This window comes from Corvus hawaiiensis, chromosome Z (genome assembly GCF_020740725.1).
Source record: "Corvus hawaiiensis isolate bCorHaw1 chromosome Z, bCorHaw1.pri.cur, whole genome shotgun sequence".
NCBI classification, from domain to species: domain Eukaryota; kingdom Metazoa; phylum Chordata; class Aves; order Passeriformes; family Corvidae; genus Corvus; species Corvus hawaiiensis.
Window position 1 is genome coordinate 24,162,594 of NC_063255.1, and position 27,502 is coordinate 24,190,095.

The window sequence follows — 27,502 nt, forward strand, 5'->3', positions numbered from 1 at the left end:
CTTGGATCTCAGGAGGGGCTGAGCCAGCTACAGAGGGAACTCTAAATCCACCAGCTTTCTCTACATCGAGGAGGTTTAATATTTTAATAGTTATTAATTTTTCCTGTGCCCTGTCAGCACTTTGCTTGTTAAATAAATAGTTTTTCTCACTTTCCTCCAAGAAATTCTTTCTGTATTGGTGGGGGAGGGAGTGCTGAAACCTGCCTTCTGTTGAGGAGATGTTCCTTCCAGAGCGTTTCCCTCTAAACTTGTCTCAAACTGAGACAACTCTGATCTCAAAAGTGCATGTAAGTACATATGACAATACTTTGTTGAGAGAACAAAATATTGACAAGATATTGCATTGTCTGTGAAGCCTCAAGACCCCCATGGCAAAATAAATAACCCATTATAAATAAATGCATGGCTACTCCCATTCTCCACATTACATCTTTACAATTAATCTCACTTTTTGTAAACATATTACTACATAAAACATAGAAGAGGAAATTAACTGCAGCTGACTACCCTTTATCCCGAAGTATAAAAGCTGATTACTAATGTTAAGTATTTGAAGGAAGTATCATGTGAAAACATCTACCTCTTGTGCCCAAAGTTGGAACTGCCACAGACAATTTTCATTAACCAATATAGACTAAAACTTAATATATCATTATTATTATTTCTCTTCAATGCTGATTCATACTAATAATATAGCTCTTCATAGTGTAAGGATAATGTGGACCTTTGCACAGTCGTTTTCCCCTCTATGGACTTAAAAATCAGGGCTCAGTGAGTCTCCCATGAGTCTCCCTTGGAAGAAGGCCACACCAGGAAATCACCATGTAAAAATAGTTTCAAAAGCACTGATTTCTAATGCAACTAAGTTAAATTAGATGCCAAAGCTAAGTTTACTTCAAAAATCTCAGAGTAACTTCAAGTGCAAAAAGTACCAGATGAATAGGAATTTTTTTTTTGCTGCTAGAAGGCTTGTAATTTTGATTTATTTACTGTGGGTAGAAATGAGTAAATGGTATCAAAATTTTTAGAGAACTAGATCTGGTGTCTTTAACCTTGTGTTGTGGAGATGATGGCAAAGTTCTCTATTCTGTATTCCTCCAACCCTTCCTCTAAAACTTCATTTAATAGGTAATTTATTTCTGATTTACCATTTTATGTTCCATGCAGTTTTCATACCTTTTTCCCCCCCATTTATACTTCAGGAAAGATTTTCTGTAGTGCTTCCATGTCACAGTCTCAACTAAAAGAACATCAGAGAGGTCAGAGTGGGCCAGAACAAGAGGTCATCTCTTAGTCTCCTGCCTTCAAAGAGGAGAGATTTGAGATTTCTCTTTGAGTCTTTCAGACTTACTTTGTGTTTGGTATCAAATTTCTCACATATGGGAAGCTGACTGCCACTCAGAGAAACTAAGAAGAGGAAAACAATGTACAGAAAGAAAGGAAGAGCAGTATTTATGTAAGTAAATGTACTTCTCCAAAGCAGTGGAGAAGGGATGCACTTAGATAGCCAAAACAGTGAGTTCCTATACAGCTTTAGACTTATACCTACTGCTATTTCAGGAAGCCTGAAAGTTCATCTCCACTTAGAAGTGTTGCTGGTATACTCTGTTCTGGTGTTTGTAACTGCTTACCCCTTAAAATAAGAGTGCCCGAATTTAGACACACTTCACTTCATTTGCAAGGACTCAGGTAAAAGTAGCCTGGTCCTTTAATCACTAACTCTGCTTAAATTAATTTTTGCCGAAAAAGATGTAAGTCCTCAATTTTTTTGAAAAGCAAGTATATAAGTATCATAGAATCATTCAGGTTGGAAAAGACCTCCAAGATCATAAAATCCAACCTTGGACCAATCACCACCATGCCAAATAACCATAGTACTAAGTGCCACATCCAGTCATTTCCTGAACATCTCCAGGGATGGTGACTTCACACTTCCCCGGGCAGTCCATTTCAATACTTAGCCACTCTTTCAGTGAAGAAATTCCTCCTGATGTCCAACCTGAACCTCCTCTAGTGCAGCTTGAACCAATGTCCTCTCATCCTATCTCTTGTTGCCTGGGAGAAGATACCAACCCCCCACCTGGTTACACCCTCCCTTCAGGCAGTTGCAGAGAAACAAGGTCTCTCCCCTGAGCCTCCTTTTCTCCAGGATAAACAGCACCAGCTCCCTCAGCCACTCCTCCCAGGACTTGTGCTCCAGACCCTTCACCAGCTCCACTGCCCTTCTCTGGACTCGTTCCAGGACTTCAATGTCTTTTCTATCTTGCGGGGCCCAGAGCTGGACATAGGATTTGAGGTGTGGCCTCACCACTGCCAAGTACAGGGGGACAATCCCTGCCCTGGTCCTGCTGGCCACACCACTGCTGATCCAGGCCAGGATGCCATTGGCCTTCTTGGCCACCTGGGCACACCCTGGCTCACGTTCAGTCGCTGTCACCAGCACCCCCAGGTCCTTTTCCTGTGGGCAGCTTTGCAGCCACTCTGCCCCAGCCTGTGGCACTGCCTGGGGTTGTTGTGACCCAAGAGCAGGACCTGGCACTGGCCCTTGTTGAACCTCACACCATCGGCCTCAGCCCATGATCCAGCCTGTCCAGATCCCTCTGCAGAGCCTTCCTGCCCTCCAGCAGATCAGCACTCCCACCCAGCTTGGTGTCATCTGCAAACTGACTGAGGGTGCACTCAATCCTCTTGTCCAGGTCATCAATGAAGGCATTAAACAGGACTGGCCTCAGTACTGGTGACCAGCCATCACCTGCATGTAACTCCATTTACCACCACTCTCTGGGCCTGGCCATCCAGCCAGCTTTTACTCAGAAAAGAGTAAAAAAAGAGTAAAAGAGCACCCATCCAAGCCATGGACTGTCAGCTTCTCCAGAAGAATGCTGTGGGAGAGAGTATCAAAGTTTTACTGAAGTCTAGGTAGAATACATCCACAGTTTTTCCCTCATCTACTCAGTAGGCCACCTGCTCATAGGCCCCAAAACTGCCAGAATTCAAGTAGTGTTTAGACAATGCTCTCAGCCACTTGGTGGGACTTCTCCTCTGCAGGGACAGGAGTTGGCCCAAGAATGCTAAAAAAAAGGCTTGGAAACTGCAGGAGGAAACTGCAATTTGGTCTTTGTCTCCCTGTTTTCAAGGAACTGGACATTGTATACTAAGCCGTATTGTCAAAGCAGAAGGAAGGTGTTTGGCATCAAGGGTGAAGTTTCAAATGCTTTAACTTTTTTCAGTTCCCCCAATCCCACATATAAGTGGACATGTGCATGGGTGAGGTCTCCAATGCTCAGTGTTATCTTCTGCCCTAGAAGCAAAGCCCAATACACAAAGCTCTGCTGAGGAGAACCAGATGCAGACCACCCTGGTCATTGTGTAGGTGTATTCCCTGCTGTCCCAACTGGATTCCTCATCCTGCTCCCATACTCCCACTGTTTGGACTAGTGTGCCAGGTTTGTCTATGCTACATGCTCAATTTTGCATTTTCAAAGTAGTTCACACTCCTTTTGAATGTCCTGGTAGACTTGCTCCTTTTGTACAACACTAACCATTACTTTGACTTTGCTTATCCCATCCATTTCCTTTTCTAAAAGAATAATTATGACAAGCCTTGCTTGTTGTGAAGCAACTCAGACCACTAACAAGCAGTGTTTTATCTCTGTAAAAACATTTTTCTCTACCCAGTAAGTGAGAATAATGGAAATGCAGCTGTCTTCTTTCACTAGCATTTAATAACTCAGTCACTAATGATAAAAATAAGGAAAAAATGCAGACACCAAAGGCCATGGAAGCAGAATTTTCTGATGAGAGTGGTGTCAGAAGGTTTGCATGACCCACTGGCAAAACTTTAAATGCTTTATTAAAGTTTGAAAGGAAGTATGGCTAGGACCTCTGCTACTCCTAGATGCTAGTTGCTTGTCTGATATTTGAATAATATGCCTATCTCCTAAGATACTATTTCATTTCTAAAGAATTTTTGTAGAAAAGCTTTCCTCATTTAACTTCAGTTATGTAACAAACTTGTAGAAGGCCAAATAGGATTTTGCCTCACCAATGTCATCATCTTATTTCATATGTCTTTCATAGGAAAATGAATGACTGAAGTAGCTTGGAATCTAGAAACAAAATCCTCAGTTTTAGTCGTCAGAGACTGAAAATAGTTCATGCCTCAAACATTGATATAAAGTTTTGCTCATTATAAAGAACCTACAACTGAAGAAGCCTCCGTGAAGAGTGGGACTTCGAACTGAAAGTCAAACTGTTGACTAGATAAAGGGAAACCCATTGTTCAATCATCCCGGGCTGAGTTTGGGGTGGGGGGAGAGCACAGCTCACAGAAGCCAGGTTTACACAGACTCCCCCCAACCAAGGGGGGAGGAGGAGGTTTTGGGTGCATGGTGCAACCTCTGGTGAGAGGCAATGAACACCCATCCTCCGTTACACAAACTGGCCCAGCTGTGGAATCCCCAACCCCACAGGACACATCCACAGGACGGTCACGTGAGAGGCTTGGCCCCACAGGACTGCGCGTGGTGCAACAGACCCAGAGTCTGCCGTGAGAGACTGACCCCACCCCAGGGGGACATGGCCGGACATGCCCACCCAGCCTGAGCATGTACACCCGTGGGACTCTGTGCCTTCTGGGGGGACTTCACTACCGAGGAGACCAGCTGGAGAGGATCAATGGAACATCGTTGGGATCCACAGAGTGGTGATATTGTCCTTATTCTGTCCCTGTCACTCTTTCTGTCCCCCCACTTATTTTTTTACTTCTTTCTTTCTTTCTCTCTCTCTTTCATATTTACCATCAAATAAAACCCTTACTATTGTCACTGGCATATGGTCTCGTTTGCACCTTAATTTGGGCAGAGACATTTCTAAGAACCTTAAAACTGGATCACAACAGTAGTTCACTGCTTCAGAGAAAAAGGAATTTTTGTGTAAGTGATATTTGCTCTTTTGACTCAAGTGACTCGATGGAGTGAACTGCTTTGTGGAGCACTTGAACTAATAACCAACCATGCAGCACCAAAGCTTTATAAATGAAGGATTAGACAACCAGCAAGCTGGGACTTGGTGTCCCTGAGAGCAGAATAGATGGGTCATCCTAGCTGTATCATCTCCAGTACTTAGTAAAAAATAGCCATGATAGCCCTATAAACATCTTAATATTTTTTAAAGGCTCATCACAATGGTTTGGTAGGAGCAAACAAAAATCTTTTTTACAGTTTCAAAAGTAGAAATACCAAGTAAGACCTGGAGGGATAAGTAAGACTGAAAACAAAGGATGTTTCTGTTTTTCTCTCAAATAAAACAGGAAGCCAAAATGAAGTGTCAGCTTTTGTGATCAAAAGGGGACGTGTAGCCTGACTTGCATCATATGTGGCATTCTTCAAATACAGATAAAGTAGACTGACGCGTCCCTTAGAAGAGAAAGCAGAAGTAGAAAGGTAGTATGACTTTAGTTCCCATTCTACCAGACTACAAGTCTTTGGTAGAAGTTGAATCATTCCATTAGATAATGTATGTGCTAATTTCTTTCATGCTTCACACAATTTCTCATTTTTCGGCTGCTGAACTGTGTTATAAAAGGAATATCTACACATTTAGCTAGCTGCAATAGGAATAGTGAACTGAAATACATAAGGTAAGAACGATGCACCACCAAAGGTCTATCTAACTGTAAATACTTATAAATATTACCATAATCAGATCCTTATGGAAGAATATCAGAACAAGGAGACTATATAATGATATTTCTCTTAAATAAACTTGTGATCCAGGAACTTCCTGAGCCAGAAATGATATCTTTGTGTTCAATAACATTTTTTTTCATGATTTTGTCTTCTTGTTCTTTGAACTCATGGAAACTTTTGCTTCAACAATATCTCATGGCAACCATCAAAGTACATATTCAGTTGTGCTGTAGGAAAAATATCCATTTATTTTGGACTTACAGTCTACTGCCTTTATATGATGACTCCTAGAAGATGGGATAATGAGTCATGTTCTCTGTGCATTTCATGACTTCATAGATATAGATCATAAACCAGAATGATCTCTATCAAGTGTCTATTTTCTAGGCCACAGAGTTCAAGTCTATTCAGGTTTTTTCCTCTCATATATAATTAATTCTTTATCTCGATCTCTCTTATATCAAGTTTTGTTAAATACATCCTGAGATACACTAAACAGGACTGATGACAAATGCTGTTTATTTAAATGAAGCCTATGTTATAAAAAAGGGTTGTGAATACACATTGAAAATAACTTTAACAGTGAGAGTTTATAAATGTGCATTATACTTCCTTTATTTTAGTTTTTAAATAATAAATGAAAGAAATCTACTTTTCTCACATATTTCTAAGCAAGTTCCTTTTTAGAAGTATGGAAAAATATGTATTTACAGTGATTCAGTGAGAGTAAAAAGAATTAGTATCAGAGACACAGTTTGATATTGTAATTTAAAAATTTCATGTAAAACTATTTATTTTTTCTTAATTTGTATATTAATAATTTAAACTTTCTTATGTGAACATTTCTATAAATACCATTCTATTTTAATAGTAAATGCAATTAAAAGAAATATAATTATCACCTAAATAATAATTTATGATCAGAAAGTTTATTAAAATAATACATTTTAAAAGGAAAATTTTCATATAAATGACTACAAATTCTCTTTAATTTGAATTTCCTACATTTTTGAGAAACAGGACATCTTGTCTGAGCAATAACTCTGAATCATAGGAAAAGAACTTCAGATTTAGTTAACTAAATATGTGAGTTAGCTTTCGAACTACAGTTGTGAGGTCCTGAGAAGTCCTTATCTCATTCCAAATCAAACCAGAGATATTATTCAACAGAACACACATTTCCATGGCCTTGGGAGTGTCAGGTTAGGAATGGCTGCTATTCAAATGTGACTGAAAGGGAAGTCTCTAGCAAAAAAATGCTGGTTTGTTTGGGTTTTTTTCCCCTGTCTCAAATTACCTTCTTTGTATCCAGTGTTATTTAAACTTTCTCATTCTTGGTATGCCACCAAAATAATTTATTCACCTTTTTACTCCTTTAATATACAAGTGCACTTCAGTGTAGCAATTGCTCACAGACCTTATTCTCAGCCAGTTCATTATGTTCTTTCCAGAAACTATTTATAAATTATCATACATTTAAAAAAAAAAATCTGTTAGGATAAGTAATGGATATGTTTCACTCGTAGGAAAATGTGAAGAATAACCATTTTCTGGCACTACACCTTTAATTTCTCCCTTTGTTTCTCCTCCAATAAGAGACTGTCCTATGTTTCTCACACAAATCCTATTACATTCTTGGTAAGAATTGTGTCTTCTGTGATTATCACCTGAAAGAGCCACCATGGCTTTCTGAGACTTCATTCCTCCTTTTTGCTCATTCTGGTTTCTAAAACCAACTTTCTGCTTTTCTCGTATTGAATTCCACGTTCCACTTTATATTTTGTTTTCAAATATATCAATATATAAATTAGTCAGTAACAAAATTAATATTAGGCATAATGTGAGCCTGCTACTGAATGAAACAGGGACCCTCGCGACAGAGGTTGCAGAGAAGGCAGAATTACTGAACATATTCTTTACTTCAGTCTTCTGCCAAGGCTACCCTTCAGGGATTCTAACCCAGAAGATCTGGGAGAAGGTCTGGAGAAAAAAAGACTTTCCTTTGGCTGAGAAGGATTGGTTAAGAGACCATTTAGTCAAACTTGACATCCACAAGCCCAGGGACCCTGATGGGATGCATCCATGAGTGCTGAGAGAGCTGGGAGACACCATTGAAAGACCATCTTTAAAAGGTCATGGAGACCAGGAGAGGTGCTCAGGACTGGAAGAAAGCAAATGTCACCCAGCATAATGACCTGTTCACCCACTGTTTTTCTCATCCCATATTTTTCCTCCGCTGCTTTTCCTTGCCCCTACCCCTCGCCTCTCCCTCGTGTCCTCCCTATTGGTTCCTGTACCCCAGCTCCGCCCATGTACCGCCCCTGAGAAAAACCCCGTGTGCCCGGGTAACGAGGCGTCTCTGCCGCTGGGGATCGCCGGCATAAGATGTAATACTAAAGATCCTCTTAAACCCTTATGGAGAGACCCTTCTCGCCTCCTTCGCCATCACTGTGTTGTAAGGCTGATAGCTAGCTGGAGCAAAACCGCAGAGCCATCTGAAATGAACTGTGGGAGGGCGACAATGGTCGCACTGCCCTAAGCAGCTCTGCTGAGCTCTCAAGGAAAGCTGCAGCTTGCTAAACTAAACCTAGCATTACAACAACCCAGGTCTTCAAAAGGGGCAAGAAGGAGGACCTAGGAAACTACCAGCCAGTGGGTCTCACCTCAATCCCTGGGAAACTGATGGTGCACCTCATTCTGAAGACCATCTCTATCCACACGGGTGACAAGATGATGAGGAATAGTCAGCATGGGTTCAATAAAGGTAAGTCATGCTTGACCAACCTGATTGCCTTCTACAATGAAACAACTGCTTGGATGGATGAGGGGAAAGCAGTGGATATTGTCTACTTGACTTCAGCAAGGATTTCAACACTGTCTCTCACAACATCCTCATAGACAAACTCAGGGATGTGGGCTGGATGAGTGGACAGTGAGGTGGGTCAAGAAATGGCTGAACAACAGATCCCAGATGGTCAAAATCAGTGGTACAGTTGGAGGCCTGTCACTGGTGGTGTCCCCCAAGGTTCAATACTGGGCCCAGAACTGTTTAACTTGTTCATCCTTGACTTGTAAAAAGGGGAATGTGCCTCCTCAGAAAATTCACTGACAACACAAAGCTGGGAGGAATGGCCAACACACCCAGGCATGCTCTGCAGCCCTTCAGAAGGACCTTGACAGGATGGAGAGATGGGCAGAGAAGAACCATCTGAAATTCAGCAAAGGCAAATGCCAGGTCCTGCACCTGGGGAGGAACAAGCCCAGGCACCAGCACAGGCTGGGGCTGACCTGCTGGGGGGCAGCTCTGCAGACCTGCAGGTCCTGGTGGACACCAAGCTGTCCATGAGCCAGCAGAGTGTCCTGGTGGCCAAGGAGGCCAATGGTATCCTGGGGGGCATTAGGAAGGGCATTGCCAGCAGGTCATGGAAGGTCCTGCCCTGGTGAGGATGCAGCACTCCAGATGTTCCGGGCTCCCTAGGACAACAGAGACATGGAGCTCCTGGAGCAAGTCTAGCAGAGGCTACAAAGATGATGAGGAGACTGGAGCACCTCACTTATTAGGAAAGGCAGAGGGAGCTGGTTTTGGTTAGCCTGGAGAAGAGAAGCCTGAGAGGGGACCTGTCTCAAGGGAGGCTGCCAAGAGGATGGAGCCAGGCTCTTCTCAGAGGTGCCAAACAATAGAATGAGAAGCAACAGGCAGAAAGTGGAACACAGAAGTTCCACCTGAACATAAGGAAGAACTTCTTTACTGTGAGGGTGGCTAAGACCTAGAACAGATTGCCCAGAGAGGGTGTGGAGTCTATCTCTCCAGCAAAGAGACTGTTCAGAAGCTGTATGCACACATTCCTAAGTACCAGTGGTCTGGGGAACCCTGCTTGAGTAAGGAGGTTGGACTAGATGACCTAGAGTGGCTCTTTCCAACCTTAGCCATTTGACGATTCTTTTTGGTTCCATGATTCTTTTTGATTCTGGATCTCCTTAAACTGGCACTTTTTTTTGCTGAATACTCTTTTTTTCCTCCATGGGACGGGATACATGCTGCATGCTGTAGAAATAAGAAGGTGGTATTTTTGAAGGGCATTGTGCTCCAGCTATAGTGGAAAAGAGCATGCTATATTCATTCAACATCAGTAAAGCCTGTTTTGGTACCACTGTAATCTATACCAGGAGTAATGCATTGTTGACTTCATGCCAAGGAAATCACAGTGTGCCTTACAATGTGCTTGCAATATGCTAGCCTTCTCTCTGCTTATGGCCCGTTGCTCCAAACTGCCTATTTTCTCTTTTTATTATTGCACATATTGTGATTGCTGATTATCCAGCAATAAACTGAACTACAATCTCAAGAACTGAATAGAAGTTCTTTAGGACAGATCTAAGATGACTGGAAGATACAGAAACATGCTGAAAAGATCTTATAAACCTGTGGTTTTTTTCATTAATATTTATCCCTTTATTTCTGCCTAACAATTCACTTGTAGTACCTTTAGAAATCAAACATGAACACAAATGTATATTTCCTGCACTAGTGTAGTTTAAAGGCAGACCATGAAGGATGTGCAGGTACACAAGAAATACTAAGGTTGAAGTCCTTAGTAAGTGCAGCTTGACTTGCTTTAAAACCTCAGGATCCAGTAAGACACTTGAAGTATTCCAACTGTCAAGGAATGTATTTCAAGAGCAGCCTAACTCAGTGGAGCTTCTAGAAAGTGGCAGCACAATAAAGAAGATATCTTATAATAAACACATAAACCATGTACATGTACCTCCTTCTTAAAGCCTTTAATCTAAAAAGATCTAAATATCTTAAAAAGATCTTTAAATAAATGTGCATTACAAACTGTAACTATCAAAATAAAACACTAATTAAGGGAGACATGTTACAGTATAAATTGTTTATGTAGGCACAAGGTTTTAAAAAGTTATTTAAGCTTCATTACTTAAACCAGTTAAATATTTTGTTGTAACTGAAGACTCTCTGCTTCTTTAGACTAAGAAAAGGAGAAGATAAATTGGCAAATCAAAGCCTGTAGTTGGTTCACTAATAGATCTAGGAGGAAACCTAGAACTGATATAAAAAAAGGCCAATCAAGACTGAATCTGTAACTGGTGACTTCTTCAGAAAGATAGTTATGACCAGCTGGGGTACTTCAGAGAATCCACCACACCCTGAACTTCTTCTCCTACTTAAAATAAATATGAGAAAAAGCCAATTTTTTTCATTTTTCAAGGGTATGTGTTTTTAAAAATTAGGATACAGTGCAATAAACATTTGAACACAGTTTTCAACATTTAAAACCTATTATTTGAGGTCTGTGAGCATTCATGTCATGGGAGTAATGGGAAATTGCTGGCAGTTGATTGAGGTTTCCTGCTTTGATATAATATTTAATGGTATGATATTTAAATATCTGGGAAGATAAAACAATGAAAAAATAACAAATAATATTTTCAATTACAGTGAAAGTTTTGAAGACTGGTTCACCTTCCATTTTACATGGATTTTAATTACCATCAAACACACCAGGTCTGATATCAGTATAAGAGTATAACAGCACTTATTCCATTGGAGATATTTGTATTTCTGTAATAGTTTTTAATATAATCCCAATCTTTTTAATTCCAAGGATTCTCTATCCAAAAGTAATATCTAATATTATGTTTCCAGTTCTACTAATACCTATTTTACATGTTCATGCTTGAAGAAATTACAAAGAACTCTAGAATTGAAGAATTGTTTTATTTTTCAAATATTTCTCTTTTGTGTTCTATGTTTTTGTTTTTTTTTTTTTTTTTTTTGCTTCTACTTTCCCTATTCATCATTTAGCTAAAATCATCATAATCGTTTGAAGGAATATTAATTGATGAAGGCAAAAGATATATATTGTGTAGTTTTATAGTTTACAGAAGCGCTGTATAATAAAAGGAATAAAAGAGAATTTGGAGTCTCCTGATTTCAAGATGAGATAATGAGCTCCACTTCTGTGGATAACACAGTAGCCAGTCCTGCTAAGAGGGAATATATAACTGGTACTTTTGAAAAAAACCCTCATTTGCTTTCATTACAGTGCCAAATCTTGATTCACTTGGAGAGAAGCAGATTAAAGTGTTTTTCATGCTCAGGAATACTGGAAGCTGAGTTCACGCCTCAGACTGCAAAACCATTATTCCAGGTTGGGGAATGAGTTCTTGGTACTTAATTTTAAAGTAATTATTATACACCAGATTTCTAAATCATTACTGAATGAAAAATCATATTACAAGAAGTTCGTATTGTATCATTACTTATCCTTTATCAATGACATTTACAAGTCAAAACTCTTACATGTTTGTGTAGCATCTGCAATACCAGCACATTCTGCATTTATGAAAGTCTATCAGCAACATATACAATATGAGCAAAGCTTTTAATAGCTTGACATTTCTCTTGTACAGAGTTTGAATTCCATAAAAATTAATTTCTGTACCAATGCATCTCCTGTCTTTTTCATGGCAAATAACACACTAATAATCTGAGCCACAAGAGGGCACCCAATAAGCATTTGGCAGCCCGTCGGCCACAAAATGTATATAACTTTGTAAAAAACTGCAAAGTATCTTCTGTAAATGTTTCAGAAAGCCTAGAAAAGTTAATGTTTGTTGGAATTACAAAATTACAACTTTTTGAGCTATGTAAATCCTTCTCCCCTCAAACACATATGTATACACCACTATGCGTGAGTTTTGATGAAAGTGTGTATGTATTTATCCATACAAATACATCTTCCATTGAGCCTTGGAAGGTATTTCTCAGTGCAATTAACTTTTAAAAGCTGTGTCCACACACCACTTCTGTATAGTTGTTAACATCTATGAATGGAAAGTATGAAACCATGTAATTTACCAGACACTAGATAAGTAGAGTTGTGAAGATGCTATGAATAATGGAGGTGAAATAGTTTCAGAAGGAAATATAAGTGGAAAACTGAGAAGCAAAAGCTTTTTATGTTCTCTCTTTTAAGCCTTTCTGTTAATTTTCTTATGCTGCACAAAGCCTTGAAATATAGAATGCTATAATCAATGAATGTAAGTAGAGGATTTAGATTTGGAGTATTTTGTGTTTCATGATTCTGTAATTTTGACATAATTGCATACAGGTATAAATTCAATGTGCAAGTACCTTATCACTGCATGGTGATTTTGAAGACATAATTTAGACAGGAAAAGGCTGTTCATTGAACAGTTGTGGCATATTTCAGGCTAAAACTAGATCAAGAACTGATAGCAGAAGCTCATAGCTAACCGTCCTGATAGGAATTTTCAATTATACTTAATATACCTTCAGATAATATTTCTTTTGTCATTTGCAAGACCCTTTCAAGCTCTGCATTACTGTTACTATTTCCTTCTCTTCTCATATCACAGTCCCATGATCATCCACTTCAATAGCCATTTGTCTTATTTTTGCCATTTGTATTCCCATGAATTACTCTGACATTCTACAAGTCTGTTGTTTTCTTTTTCCATTTATCCTAAGATTACTTAAGTAACACATGGAGTGAATCCTATGTAGCAAATATACATAGTAAAAAAAGAATTGGTTTCTTGTACTTAAGGAGCTTCTTAGTGCTAATACGTACTTATTTTATAGATTCATAAAAAGAAGCAAGCAGTTTTAACCTCTTGCCTCAGAGAACAAGCAGAGAGTCTTAAAAAAATTAGAATAGATCTACCTTACAAACTACTGACTTGGCCTCATGTAGGTTACCCCTTCCTTCACTATATGTGCCTGGTACACAAATAAAAGACATAGCTAGAGACCTCTTCATGTTCAAGTGCTTTCTCTGTAACAATTTGAAATAAATAGGCATGGTCTGAAAAACAGAGACAATTTCTAAGGACTGCTGAGAGGAATTCTCAGGTCCTTCTGCAGAGAGAAGTGGGTGTCCATTTTTGTCTGGTTCAGACCCAGTTCTCCAGAAGCCTAATCTGGTTTTTGATCCTTTAAAAATCAGGATATAGAATCATCTCTGATTCTGTATGATTTAGAGGTGTCTGCCTCAAATCAAATCACTGGATAAGTATCAACAGTTCCTGTGACAGGTTATGGTAGTAATAATGAGATATTTCTCTCTGCAGGGAAAGAAAACTGTGATGGCTGTTACTGTAAATAATGCAAAAGGCAGAACAAAGGTGGAACTCTAAAAAACCAATAGGTAAAATGGAGATGGTCAAGAATATTCACACTGGGGCTTTTACACTGTAAATCATGACTTCCAAAAGTACACAGGAGAAAGCTGTGAGAAACCATAAAAAAAATTAAAATGCTGGCATCTGTAGAAGGCAGCTGTTGAGGACAACTACCTTTACGGTAGTCTCATACTCTTAATAAATACTTTACTGCTAAATGCTTTTGTAAAAAGTTTATTTGCTTGGTATTTTATCAGTTTCAATCAGAAATGTGCAAGTTGCTGAAAAGCAAGCAAGTCAAAAGGCTGCTTCAGAAAAATATGACAATCCATTCTTTCGCCTTTTTTTTTCTTTTTTTTTTTTTTCTTCTCTGCAGGATAAAAAGTATTGATTGTGAACAGGTAACCTTTTGGAAATGAGTTCAGTTCTAAGGATAAAAAGGTTGCACTCCAATAGCATATGTCGGGAGACAGATTGAAGGGTGTTTTAATGAACACAGATTATTCCTGAGAGACTAGGGGGAAAGGGGAAAGATGCACGAAGGAAAACAAGATTGTAAAAAGGAATTAGGAGAAACTTCCCTCAGAAGACTTCTAACTATCCTTTTATATTTCTGGCCTCTCATACGTGAACAGCTTCTTCTAGTCTAGGTTACCCCACTATTGTCGTGAGCGTGGAGTACCGGTATCGGTAACACGGTCACTAGAAGCAGCAAACGACCTCACGCTCTAGGCCATGCTTTGTATTTTAAGGGGCCGGCAGAGGCCCGGGAAGCACACCCCGAGGCGCGCCACCGCCCAGCCCCTCCCCCTGCCCCGGGGCCGCGGCTCCGGCCGCACGTCCGGGCCCGGCCGCCCCGCCCCGCCCCGCCCCCCGCCGCGTGACGGCCCCGCTTCCGGGGGGAGCGCCGGGCGGCAGGTCCGGGGTGCAGCGACGGCAACTTCGGCGGGGCGGGTAGGCACCGGCGGCACCGGCACCGGCGGCACCGGCACCAGCGGCAGCGGCGGCATGTCCGGCAACGGGCTCACTTACAGCGAGCAGAGCGGGGAGTCGACGCCCGAGCTGGCGCAGGAGGCGGCGCCCACCGTGACCCCCTCGGCTCCCGCGGCCTTCGGGCTCTTCAGCAGCGACACCAAGAAGTAAGGGAGCTCGCTGGGCTCTCGGGCGGGCGGTGCTGGGCTGGCGGGGCATCCCACGGGGAGGGAAAGCTCCAGGGGCCCTGACGGGGAAGCCGCGCCTCCCGCTTGTCTCCCCTCGTGACTCCGCGGAAAAGTTGGCTTGCTTACGTTTAAAGTGTGCGTAGGGAGTGGGTTATTTGCAAAGTGTTTCTTTTGGTTTGTTTGGAAAACTGCTTATCATTTTTCCTCTGTTTGGACAGCTAACCGCTCTGGAATTGTCATAATTTTGCCGTCAAATGTATATATATATAAAGTGTTTGGAAAAAAAAAAAAAAGTATTTTTGGGAGTTGTGGTTGGAAGTGTAGTGGATCAGGGCGAGGTGGCCCAGCTTGAAGTGAGTGTTAGCAGTGTCTTGGTCAGAAGTCAAAATGAGGAAATGGAGAAGTTAAAAAAACCCCGGCCATGTGCACTGGTACAGAAAGCCTTCAGCTCCTTAAAGTAAAAGTGGATTGGAGAGGAAGAATGTCCAAATGAAAGGACCAAAAGGTTTGCTAAGCTGGAATTGTATTCTACAACAAATTGGAAATCTATTCAGAGAGCAACCAATAAAAAAGCACCATAAACTAAGGTCTCATGGACATTAGAAAATCAATTGCTGCTTCTTCAGTTTGATTGTTCTGCACAAAGAGAACATCTGTGCTCTGGAAACCTCGACTGATGTGTTTATTTGTGAACCACCCCAAAGTAAATCACGAAAACATGAAGCTGCTGTCAGTCTAATGCTTAGCTCTGTGAGACAGTACCTGATGGGCCTCCTCAGTTTGCCAGATGAGTCTCATTTGTTTTTACCCTTCTATTTTGCTAAATACTTTGCTTTTTCATTCTGTTCCAGTTCAAATTTTCACTGCTCTAGTATAAATGCACTTCTATGGATTTGTGTGTTTTAGCTGATTTACGTTGTTTGCGCCCTTCTTTTCTTGTCCCCTTTCCATAGAAACAACTTCACACTTTATTTCTAAACCATTATTTTGCTACTTTCTTTTTTCCACGGGCTGGGGGGTATCCTGATCATTGATCATGGCCATAAATTTCTACATAACTCATAAACTTAGGACTGTTTTGCAAGTGAAGTATAGCTCTCTATTTTATTAGATGCAGAAGCTGAGGTGACTGGTTCTACCCAAGGCTTCCCAGTGATCATGGGGAAGTACAGCTCTGGTGTCCTGAGATGTTTTGTACGTGTGTATGTATATGGATGTCCTTTAGTATGGAAGAACCAGAACAGCTTGTGATATGTGAACGTGCCATATTAATTAATTGCTCCTCCAGACTTGCTCTTACACTTACAGAAGTGTAATCCTCTAAAGGAATTACTTGAGAGGAAAACAGACATTGCTGTCTGTGGTTTTTTGTAGCTGACAAGCAAGTTCTTGCTGAAGTAGGGTGTTATCCACAATTCACACTTGTGTGGTTGGGCTCTGAGTGTGGATTGGATAGTTGAGGAACAGACACTGTGCAGGGAAGGTGATTTGCGTAGTGTGAAAATTTGTGTAGTGTGGAAAAGCCACTGGACTGCAAGTGAGGGTTATTGTTGGAAAAGCGGACTGTGTGGCACTCTGGTTGGAAAATGCAGTTGTCATTCATCAAGCGTATACTTTGTGTTTCTACTAGTTCACTCTAGTAATAGTGCAAAACCTGCTCATCAGAAGGCAATATAAGAGCATACAGAAAAGTGCAAGATGTGTCCTTGTATCTTGCCTGTGAAGGTGTGTGTTTAGCAAAGTATTCCACTGGTGAAATGAAAATTGCTGTTAGAGCTTTTCAAAGGTTGTTTGCTGATCTCTCTAGATTGTCTCTCATCACTGCTGATATACTCATGTCTGGTATCATTGTGTTGTTTCAGTTCTTGGCAAACTTTTTTTGTTGCTGAGGAAGGGGGATTCGTCCTTAGTTCTACTGATGATACAAGAAATGCTCCTTCTCAGCGGAGGGATACATATATAATATATGGCCCAGAACCCTGCACTTGCCCGTTGCCAGTAAATCAGTAAATATCAGGTAGTTAATGTATAAATATCACACTGCTATTGTAAATAGTTTCTTGAAAAAATTCCTGACTCTTTTCTTTGTGTTGTCTGTCTTCTTCTGTTTGTCATGAAGAAGTAAGCCAGAATGGGTATGGCATTAATGAAGTTGTTTAGGATAAGTTGTCTTTGATCTTACGACAGAAGGGCCCACACAGAGGCACGAATCAGTATTGGTGGACTTAAATCTGAAATCCAAAGTTGTTCTAATATAAATTATTTGTCCTGTTTTGTTTCTCACATTTCAGTACGAATACTCTGCTGAAGTTCGTCTCATCTAAAAGCTCTGAGCATCCCTTGATGTAAAAGTCTATTTATCATTTTCCTGATAAAGCTGCCTTTTTTACCTTTAGCATTCAATGATTTTCCAATAACTTTCAATTACAAATATAATTTTAATTTGATTAGTGAACATAGTATTTTCAGTACATGTTTGTGTTGTGGTTTGGTTCAAACACGTGCTGTCAGTGTTGAAAATGTCTCAGTTCATCAAAATTTCTGTCCTGGTGACATCTTAATCCTGACTAAGTGGAAAGTTTTACTGTTGGAAGATTATTAAAGGGAACTGTTTATTTCATGATTTTTTATCTTAATATAAGCAAGGTGCATTATGTTGCACACACCATGTGCAAACATGGTTTCTGATTAGCTAATACACTGTATGTATTTACTGAAGTGAAAGAAAATAGAAAAAATAAGTATACAACTTTGGTCTGCTTCTGTGAGGTAACTGTACATGTTTGGGACAAAAGAAATGAGGAAAGGAGGAGTTTTCTAATCTCTATAGTATTACAACATGTACAGAAGAAACTGATTTCTTACTGGTTTTGACTAAACTGAAACTGTTCTTGAATAACAGATTTCACAACAAATATATGATACTGGCACTAGCTGTTTGAGTATTTAATCCTGACTAAAGAGGCAGATACAACTTTTGTATTTGGTATGTATTGATTTTAAAGCTTTTTGCTTGGTTAGATGAATGAAGCAGGAGAATGGAATTTTTGTGTTCATTCTGTTAAGCATCTCAGTAACTGAATAATTGAAAGATCTTATATACCTGAGATGAGTCAGTCTGAACCTCCTTGTGTGGAAAGGGCCCAGTTGCATGACTGGAGATGCCTGTTGCTCTCCTTCCTCTTTTCCTCTTTCACACTTGTAACATGAACTGACATGTATGGTATTCCTTTATACTAGTTTTATATTTATATTTTAAGAATGTATTTATGTGTTCAGGTTGGTAGTTTGACAGTTGTCTTTGAGCTGGTTACATCCTAGATATTCACATGTCCCGCATGTTTCAAAAAGAAGAAAAAGGGTCGGATTCTGGTCCCCAGAGTAATGGAAACAGTCTGCAGAGAAGTCTTTGTCTATAAAAGAAGTTTTCAGCAGAAAATTTGTAAGAGCCAGTGGGTTACGTAAATCTTATGGACAAGCTGAATCCTGTATGTGGGCCTCAGGCTATTTCTCTGTGTTCTAGATTGATGGACCATGAAGTAAGCACTGCCTAGTTGGAATCTCAGAATCTCCTGTATAGTGTAGAGAAATACTATATGATACACACCACCTAAATTAATAGAATAGTTTTATAGTTACATTATGCTTTATTACATTATTATTACTCTCAGTGGAGGAGTGAAAACTCTAACCACCTTCCAACATCGAAGTGTACCTGGAGAGCTAATTAGTAACACAGAATCCCTGTTAATTACATGTATTAGGGTGCAACTATAACTGCCTACAGTGAATTACAGGTAGACAGAAGATTTTCATCTATATTAATTGCATTTTCAACAAAACTTTCCTGCATGTAAAATTAAAATGTAGTGAGGTTTGGTTCTTGGAAATGGTACAATTTCAGCAATAAAACTACCTATTGCTTTACCTGATAAAATGTAAAAACTTAGAGCTGAACTATAGGAGTGACATCAGTAGATACCAATTTTTAAGTACAATATTGAAGCAGATGGCAAAATTTATAACACACATTTTCAGCTTTACTGATTTGCATCTTTAAACTGTATTACTGCCAAGCAAAATACATTTGTAATTTATTAGATTTTTTTATTGCAGATCTGACTTACGTGTTTTGTTGAGCCATTAGTCAGAAAACTCAGCAGTGCTGCAAACTCATTTTTCTTTGCAGAGATTTGCAAGCCTGTTTTGCAGAGAGCTGAAGGTGGTGATTTCATTAAGATACTAATTCCCCAATTCTCTGTGCAGAAGACTTTTCCAAATTCATCGGAGCTAAAAACTTGCTTTCAACTGCTGCCAGAGGTGTTCTTGGAGTTGTAAATTGATCTAGTTTTGTCTTGGCATATTCTGTTCAACCAGTCAGTCATGGAGAGATTGTACATAGATTGCCATTTGTGAAATTCTTGGAGGAGACTCCAGCTCTAATATTCAAACTTCATGCATCCACTAGCTCATTGGCACAACTACTTTCTTTCTCCATCTGTTAAAATGGCCCTATGCCCACCAATATGGTGATATGCCAGTTTCGGTAGGATGTGCAACCCAGCAAAGATGAATGGTTTGGATGAGTCCTGATGAGTCTACAAGACAAAATCTGAACCCTTTAGTCAGTACAAGGATAGGAACTAAACGCGGTGTACAAAGGTGGGCATACTATTGCAGAACGCTTCTCCAGCTGAAATCTGTCAGATCTGATAGGAAGTGACACACAGTGAATATATTCTTATTGCCATGCACTTGGCACATATGAAGATGCAAGCAATGAACTGTTGATTTGCTGTGATTCTCTGTAATGTAGTCATTACATTTTTGGGGGCTTTTTTATTTCTTTAGAAAGGCAAGTTTTACAGTTTAAGGTCTTCACTGTGGTTTCTGCATGTTTACTGCATTGTCGTATATTTACCTTAGACATTTCCTTTGATCGGCATCCTGAATGGTGTGAAATAGATAAATCTACAACTGTTACAAGGCTGACACTTGCAAGAAATTCCACAAATTTTTAGTTCTGCTTTTTTTGGAGGCTATCCTTGTCTGTGCCACCCCTCGATAGTTTTGATACTTGGAGGAACTCAGAATTGTTTGGCATTCTGCCAGAAGATGAACAGCATTGTAATGCTGTTCTACGGTGTTTCTGAAACGTGGACATACATGTAAATTAATATACTAACACTGAGTAGGTTCTGGCAGCACCACTTCTGTGGCGGTATCTTTCAAAGAAGCCTTCTCTCAGCATTTTTGGGAAAGCTGGAAACAAACAGTAGGAGTTGGACTCAGTGACCCTTGTAGGTCCCTTCCAGCTGAGAATATTCTGTGATACTGCTTCTCACTTTCCTGTAATCCCTTCACAGCTATCAAATGCTGCAAAGTGATCTACAAATGTCTGCAAATTCTGAGCACTAGCCTCAAGACAGGCTCTAAGTTGACACAACCATTTAAATGGCAGCACCACCCCTGAAGACACTCTTTCAGCTTTCAGAAAACTGCTATCTTCCACCGAGGAAGATTTCTCGCTGGCAGAACTTTCCCTGTAGTATTAGTGGTATGGGTACTATCAGAAGAGGTTATTTGCAGTGCAATTGCAAGATTGAATCTTTTCATCCTTTCAGACAGCCTTTCTTGTTGCTGGGTGAAATAGTATCTGTAACTACTCTACTGACAACAGATAATCTTAGATTAAATTGCAGTCGGATCCAGAAAGGGTTTAAAACCGGTCATACTAGCCGCTATCTGGTTAGAGCTTTTGAAATGTAGGTAGTTTACATATCTGCATTGATGGTGGTGGTAGCAGCAACTTACAGATGTTGATGCACTGATTGCTCAAGCATTGTTCAGGTACTATCTATTCACAGCAGAGAACTGGGAGATGCTTTATTTAGTTTTTAACTTTATACTTTCCTGTTTCCCCAGTGAGAAGGAAAGAGTATACCTAAACCGTCCAGATTGCAAGTGCTTTGAGAAATTAGTGGCAAAGTAATTATTAAATGAGTTAAATTATGTTTCTGGTTAGACCATAACTGGTTTTGTTCTCTTTGGCTCTCAGCCTTACAGGATACTGTAGTTATCCTGGTTTCCCTCACATCTCTAGTCTATCCTTTAAAACTATTGAGTTTTGCTTTTTGGGTAGTATGCTTCTTTTTCAGATTGAAAAATGAGGGGTAGCTGAAAAAGAAATAAATTACTTCTTGTCTCAATTCTCTTTAAGCCATAGAACAGCTACACTCAAAGCCATATGATTCAAGTCTCCCTTGAAGTAGTAGTTGAATTCTATGTTGTGAATTAGAAGTAGATACAGTATTATAATGGAGGAGGATGGTAGTACTGAACAGCACCACAAGATGTCATTCAAACAGTTTGTGGCATAGACCAAAACACAGTGAAACTCAGATTTCTTAATTTCCTGCTGGACGAAAACCTTAAATTAACTAAAATAAACTCAAATTGCAGCATGTATTTGTTACTGATTTAGCTTCCATGTTTAATGGTTCTGAAATCAATTTGCAGGTCCTCTTTAAATGTTAAATTCAAACTTGTTTAGAGTTTACACAATAGCATGACCTAGAATAAACCAATTTATTTTAAGGATTTTCCAGTGCCATTAAAATGTCAAGAAAAAAATTTTTTTTCAGGAAACACGGGATGTTTCCTAGGACTTCATTGCTACTCAGATGCCAAGAGTAAAGGTTACACTGCTCTGTCAGTGTGTATTTTCTGCTTCAAACTTGGTAGCATTCACAGTGTTTGGAATTTTATGTTGGAAGGCAAAAAAAATTTATTTTAGTATGCTGTGGTTAAAAGTATGTCCTGCCAAGTGAAGTCTCTTGAATGCAAGAACAGCACAGTTGATAGTGGGCAACTGAAAGTATGCAGTGGATGGAAAACTTAAAACAAGAAATGCATTGTTAAAACTCAACTGAGTGAGACTTCTGTAACTTCTGTTCTGTACAGCTTTGTTCCATATTATCAAAAGTGGTGAAGCGTGCTTCCTCCCCAGTAGTGGATTTGTTTCCCATTTCCTGTATCTTACCTTGCTGTGCTATAGTGCTGTCCTTATATATGAAGACCTTCTGTCTCACCATGGTTTAGAATTCATTCCTCTTTCTTAGAGGGGATTACAGCTGTTCCCAAGGTTGCTTTTGCATTGTTAGTTTGTCTTCAGTTGCAGTTTTGATACTCATGAACATTTTTCTTTATTACAAAGAAGGCTTATGATTAGTGGGTGACTTCTTTCACTAACTGGCATGTCAGAAGTGTAGCAAAACCTGAAAATCTATGGGTTTAATCTTACGGTGTTGCTAAAAAGAATAGAAAATAAATGTGTATTTTACCAGAGTGGAGCAAGTGTTTTCTTAGTAATAGTTGTTCGGAACATGTTGATGCAGTGGCCAATGACATGCCGCAGATTCTGAGTTAATATTTTAGTATGACTAGAAGTTTGTCATAGTTCCTATGGGGGGACAAAGTAACTGAGAGAGAGGCCCAGGTTTATTGCTGACATAGCTGTTTAAACCTCAGTGATGTATAGTTATGCCTACTTTTTTTTTTCTGTAGAAGGGGATAACATTGCTCAATGGAATCTGTAATCCTAGTCATAACCTCATCAAGACGGCAGTTTTAGTGACCAAGTGCATGCTGACAGTAGTAGGGCATATTCAGAATTATTCTTTAGATACTGTTTGCCATAATCAATGTGCAGAGCAAGGTGATCAAGGTGCTTTCTGGCATAGGACTCCAGGCTGTTAAAGCTGTTTGGCAGTATAATCTTGTGACTGTCAAGATCTAAGGCTGTTTTTTGTCTTTTCTTTTGTTCCCTACACTCCACACACCTACCATGCCCCTATCCCCACCATCTCCTTTTATCTTGGGGCAGTTGTAAGGTTTGTGGCTTATTCCTTTTTTAATGGCAGGGGAATAGAGGACACAAGAAAGAACATGAGAGCTAGAAAAGATTAGCTGGTGGTTTTTGCTTACTTTCTAATGATAACATCTGTAAGATTAATCCAAATTGGTAGGTCTGTCACAGGTCCTGTCATATCCATGCCCCTATCATATCTACGAAGGTAGATATTCAAAGGTATGAAGAAAGCAGTGTTTTCATGGAGAAGGAAAAAGGTAGTATAAATCTTAAATGCTACAAGTGTAAAATACGAAAACATAGAAGAAAATTAGAAATTTACTACCTCCTCTTAACATTCAACCAGTGTTTCAAAGAGAACATTTTATTGTGGGCGTGTTTTGTGATGTCCGTCATGTTGTGTCATTGTAGATCTGTCATGTGATACTTGCCGTGAAAGCTAGGTGATGAATTTGCATTTCTAATTTACACTCCTTTAGCTTTCGAATTCCAGTACTGAGGAATACAAGCCTGTGGTGGTAAAGATTACAAAGGCAGCTGGGAACTGATTTCTTAATATATTAATAATTGACTCATTGCCTTATATGATAGATGCTATACAAGTAGTATATTTCATGGCACTGTTGTATATGACTGTAATATTTCTAATTTTAATCTGTACCAGTGCTTTCAGCTTGCAACTTTTGATGACAGTGGGCCTGTATTGTAATAGATCTTAAGACACTAGATTATGACTTGCGAACTCAAGGGAAATCTTGTTGAGTTCTTAGAATACATCATTGGGCATACGGGTGGGAATCTTCTTGTTTTTCTGTACTTTTGCTCTTGGAAAGTAATTTTACCTTGTATTACTGTCAGGGAAAATGGCTGAGACTACATATTTATACTCGTGCAAAAGTTTGGTGTTTTTTGCATCTGCTGTTGTTGGGACCATTACTTTCCTGCTTCGTATAGTTCCACATCATTTGTCAACTGTCAGATTAGGCTTTTTTAAACCTGGTGTTCCTCCTGAAGTAATAAGGTTTATATTTCAATCATCCATAGTATGTACGTAACTCTGTAAGGCTAGAATCACTCTCAAAGTTTTAGCAGGGACAGGCAGGTATTGGTGCAGCTGAGGGTTCCTTGCATTTTCCTGAGCCCCTGGTAAGCAGAGATAAGTGATAAAGAGTTTGTCTAAGATTGTGAACTGATGAGTATAGAAGCATAACTAATGAGTATAGGAACATGAACCCTAGTGTGACTGCAAAGCTTACATTTATGCTTTCTATTTTGAGAGATTTTACTTAAGGATGAAAATTTCCTTAAAACTTCTTAATGATCAAAAGGTGAAAATATTTTTACTGTACAGTAAACTGTATTACAAAAGACTGAAATGCATTTGCTTTTCCCATTGTTCATTGAGACTGCTGATAAGAGTTGTTTTTGGAGGGAAATGACCTTTGAAATCTGCATACAATATTTTTTTCTGGAAGTTAAAACAGCAAGGGAATGGGTATCCTGTTACTTCGTAAGATTTTCTTTTTTTTGAGTAGGCCTCATTCTTGGCAGGCAAGCTTGGTTGAGTGCAGTAATTTTTTTATTGATTTTTTACATACTTCACTTAGAAGAATGGAACAAAACTCCACAATGCTGGGCAAAATAATTGATGTGTCTTGCACTATTAAGTCTGCTCTTAAAGAGCGAAACTTTGAGGTTACACTGAAACCATATCTAACTGTAGAAGAAAAAAGGCTTGCTACTGCTGGTGATCCATGTGGATGTATGGAGCAATATTATACTCTGTAAATATCTGATGTTTGCTAATCCTGGATTATAATTTGTTAGAAAAGATTTTTAAAAATCCCAACAAACCATCAGTTGAGGTAACAATTAATTTCCAAATGAATTCATCAAGAACTTGTTGTTTATTTCCTATTTTTCTTTCTTTCTTTTTTCCCTTGCTGCTTTTCTCTTATGGAAACAAGGCTGGCTGAAAACAGGTCTTCACATCTAAATTGTTATATTTTGTATCTTCCCCGCTAACAGTTCAAAATGCTTTAATTTGAAGTGTATGATATATAGAATATTTTCTATAAGCGTTTGGAAGTGCAGTTCATCACTAAACGCTTCCTCCTTCTGTCTTCACATCTTAAATTCACCTTTGTATTTTTTCTTGTTATTTGTTACATTCTGGGAGACAGTCTTCAGCTTGTACTTGGATCTTGTTCTGTGTAACTTCTTCTGGTTTTGCTTCTTGGTCCTCAAGTTCAAATTATTATTTCTTCATTTTCTACCCTGTTGACACAGACTTCTTTTTTTTGTTTTGTTTTGGTTTTTTTTGTTTGTTAGTTAGTATTCTGCCTTCTATTGGTTAATGATTCTCTTGCTTCTCATGATAACTGGTCCACACGCTCAGCCTTTGTCTTCTTCTAGGTTGGTGGTTTTTTGAGTTGGTGGGCCATGATCACAGTCTGTCCCTGCCAGAATTGGCTTTTATCCAGCTTGAGTTGATTCCCCACTGTTGCTGAGTTGTCTTTATTAGTTTCCTCCTTGTCTTGGGGATTCTACAGAATGTCCTTGTGGTCCATAAATTTTGCATTCCTTGTCCACTCTCAGGGGTGCATCCTTCTTCCCAGGCTTTACTAACCTCACCTGGGGTCTGAGGTCATGGTAACTTGTCAAGCCCTAAACCTTAACAAGGCAATTCTACAGACAAGTAATTTGTCTTTCTAACACACAGACATCACTTGCAGCTTGTTTGTTAGCTGCTATCCATTTCATAGATTGATCTCATTTGTTGTTGATTAGGCTTGAATGTATACAAAGATCAAACATCAAAGAGCATCCTTTCTTAAGAAAATTTTTACATATTCCACATTTTGCAACAACAGTAGGAAACTGGAAGCGGGAGCATAGGACTAAAAGCAACTTTCTAAATCAAGTCCTGTCTTTTGCTATGTAGCTTTCGTTACCATGTCGTACAGATTCTTGCACAGGTAAGAATTAAGAGTTAAGCAGAAGGAATTAGAGGTTTCTGAGTTGCTGTATCCAGCTAGAGCAAAGTCTCTCAGGCGAGATACTTCAAGCTGATCAAAAATAACTGAGACTTACTTGGTATCAGATGAGGAATAGGCAGGTAGGAATGGTCCGCAAAATAAGCTATTTCTGTGGCCAAGGGTGATGGGAATAAAGAGGGCTCCAAAAAATTAAATCGAAGCTACTCTTCCTAAAAAGTTAATTGCAAATGGAACTATGCAGAGGGATTGAAAGGTAAAAACCCCAAATTATGAATGATGTTTTATGTGCGGCCCTAAACCACCAAATACTTTATTTCTAATATCAAAAATAAAGATATAGATCTGAGGGGAAAATACGGGATGACTAAAAGAAGTGTGATGATAACAGAGGTGAATACAAGCATCTTCAAATAAAATCAGAAAAATGTGGAGTTTAAGGTAGAGAGAGGTGTTCCTTTATCATGGAACAGGAATGCAGACAATAGGAAAATACCTGTGACATCACAGCATTAGATATTTTTAACAGACCTGTCAACTTGGAGTGGTGTTACAAGAAGAAGGTACATTGGATGTTGCCACTTCCCATGAAGAACGTGGTCGGCTATGGGCTTACAAAGCTGAGCTTAGCAGTATGCAAAACTAGAGGACAAAACTGAATGGGATGTATAATTTAAATGACCAAAGCACACAAACCAAACAAATGTAGCAATAGAACACTGACCATATAGATCTTTGAACATGTCCAGGAGTAACTAAAAACAGTAAAAACCTTTGAGCGTGATGTGTACAAAATAGGGAGTTACCAGTGATATTTGGGAAATGGTACTAAAGCAGGCAAGGAAATAGAATGCTTACTTTTTTTTTTTTTTTTAAGATAATAATTAAATATTAAGCTGTCAAGGAAAGCCAATATTTACAACATAGGGAATCTGTAATAGGTTTCTTCAATTATTTAGTGAAACACTTGGTTTTGGAAAAGGAGTTAGACTTAAATTTTAAGTTGCATATAGGTATCCTGAATTTTACATGCCTTAGCTTAGCAGGAAATAAGTTGATTGTTTTGTTGGAGTTTTTTTTTCATCTGGTTGCAGTTCTTTTGTGGATGTATACTGAAACGTGGGCAATGTGGATTTCTCATGGAGAGGCACAAAGCAGATGCACTATTGATTCTGAAAATATGAGGAAGTCTCTATTAGAGTGACTCTGTCCCTTGCAAGTAGGAAAAGTACTCTTTAAAGGTTTATGACTGAATGAGTGACAATATTTTGTTTCATTGTAACTAATTTCAGCTTTGGCTTACATCCCTCTCTCCTTCCCATACGAAATTCTGAGAGCAGTGATAAATCAGTAAATTTCTAGATTCTGCACTCACTTTTGAAATCTTGTTTGGATATATTTGGTCTGGCTGAGGTGGAATTATTTTCCCCTGCAGCAGTCTTCGTCATGCTGTGCTTTGTATTAGTGGTGAGAAAGGTGTTGGTAACGCACCAGTGTTGCAGCTACTGCTGGGCAGTGCTCACACAGCAGACAAGACTGTCTCTCCAGTATTCCCCTTCACTAGTAGCCTGGGGATGGGCAAGATCTTGAAGGATGTGTAGCCAGGACTCCTGACCC

The 27,502-nt window shown here is 39.3% G+C and overlaps 1 protein-coding gene across 4 annotated transcripts in view; it reads left to right on the plus strand.

Annotated features, from left to right (window-relative positions):
• The first annotated feature begins 14,744 nt into the window (after positions 1-14,744).
• The window catches only part of AP3B1 (adaptor related protein complex 3 subunit beta 1), a 163,270-nt gene continuing 150,512 nt past the window's right edge, over positions 14,745-27,502 (plus strand). For all 4 annotated transcript variants that reach the window (XM_048290851.1, XM_048290852.1, XM_048290854.1 and 1 more), the window contains exon 1: positions 14,745-14,998. In XM_048290851.1, coding sequence (XP_048146808.1) covers positions 14,868-14,998 — 131 coding nt within the window. In that variant the 5' untranslated portion in view covers positions 14,745-14,867. The remainder of the gene's footprint in view (positions 14,999-27,502) is intronic.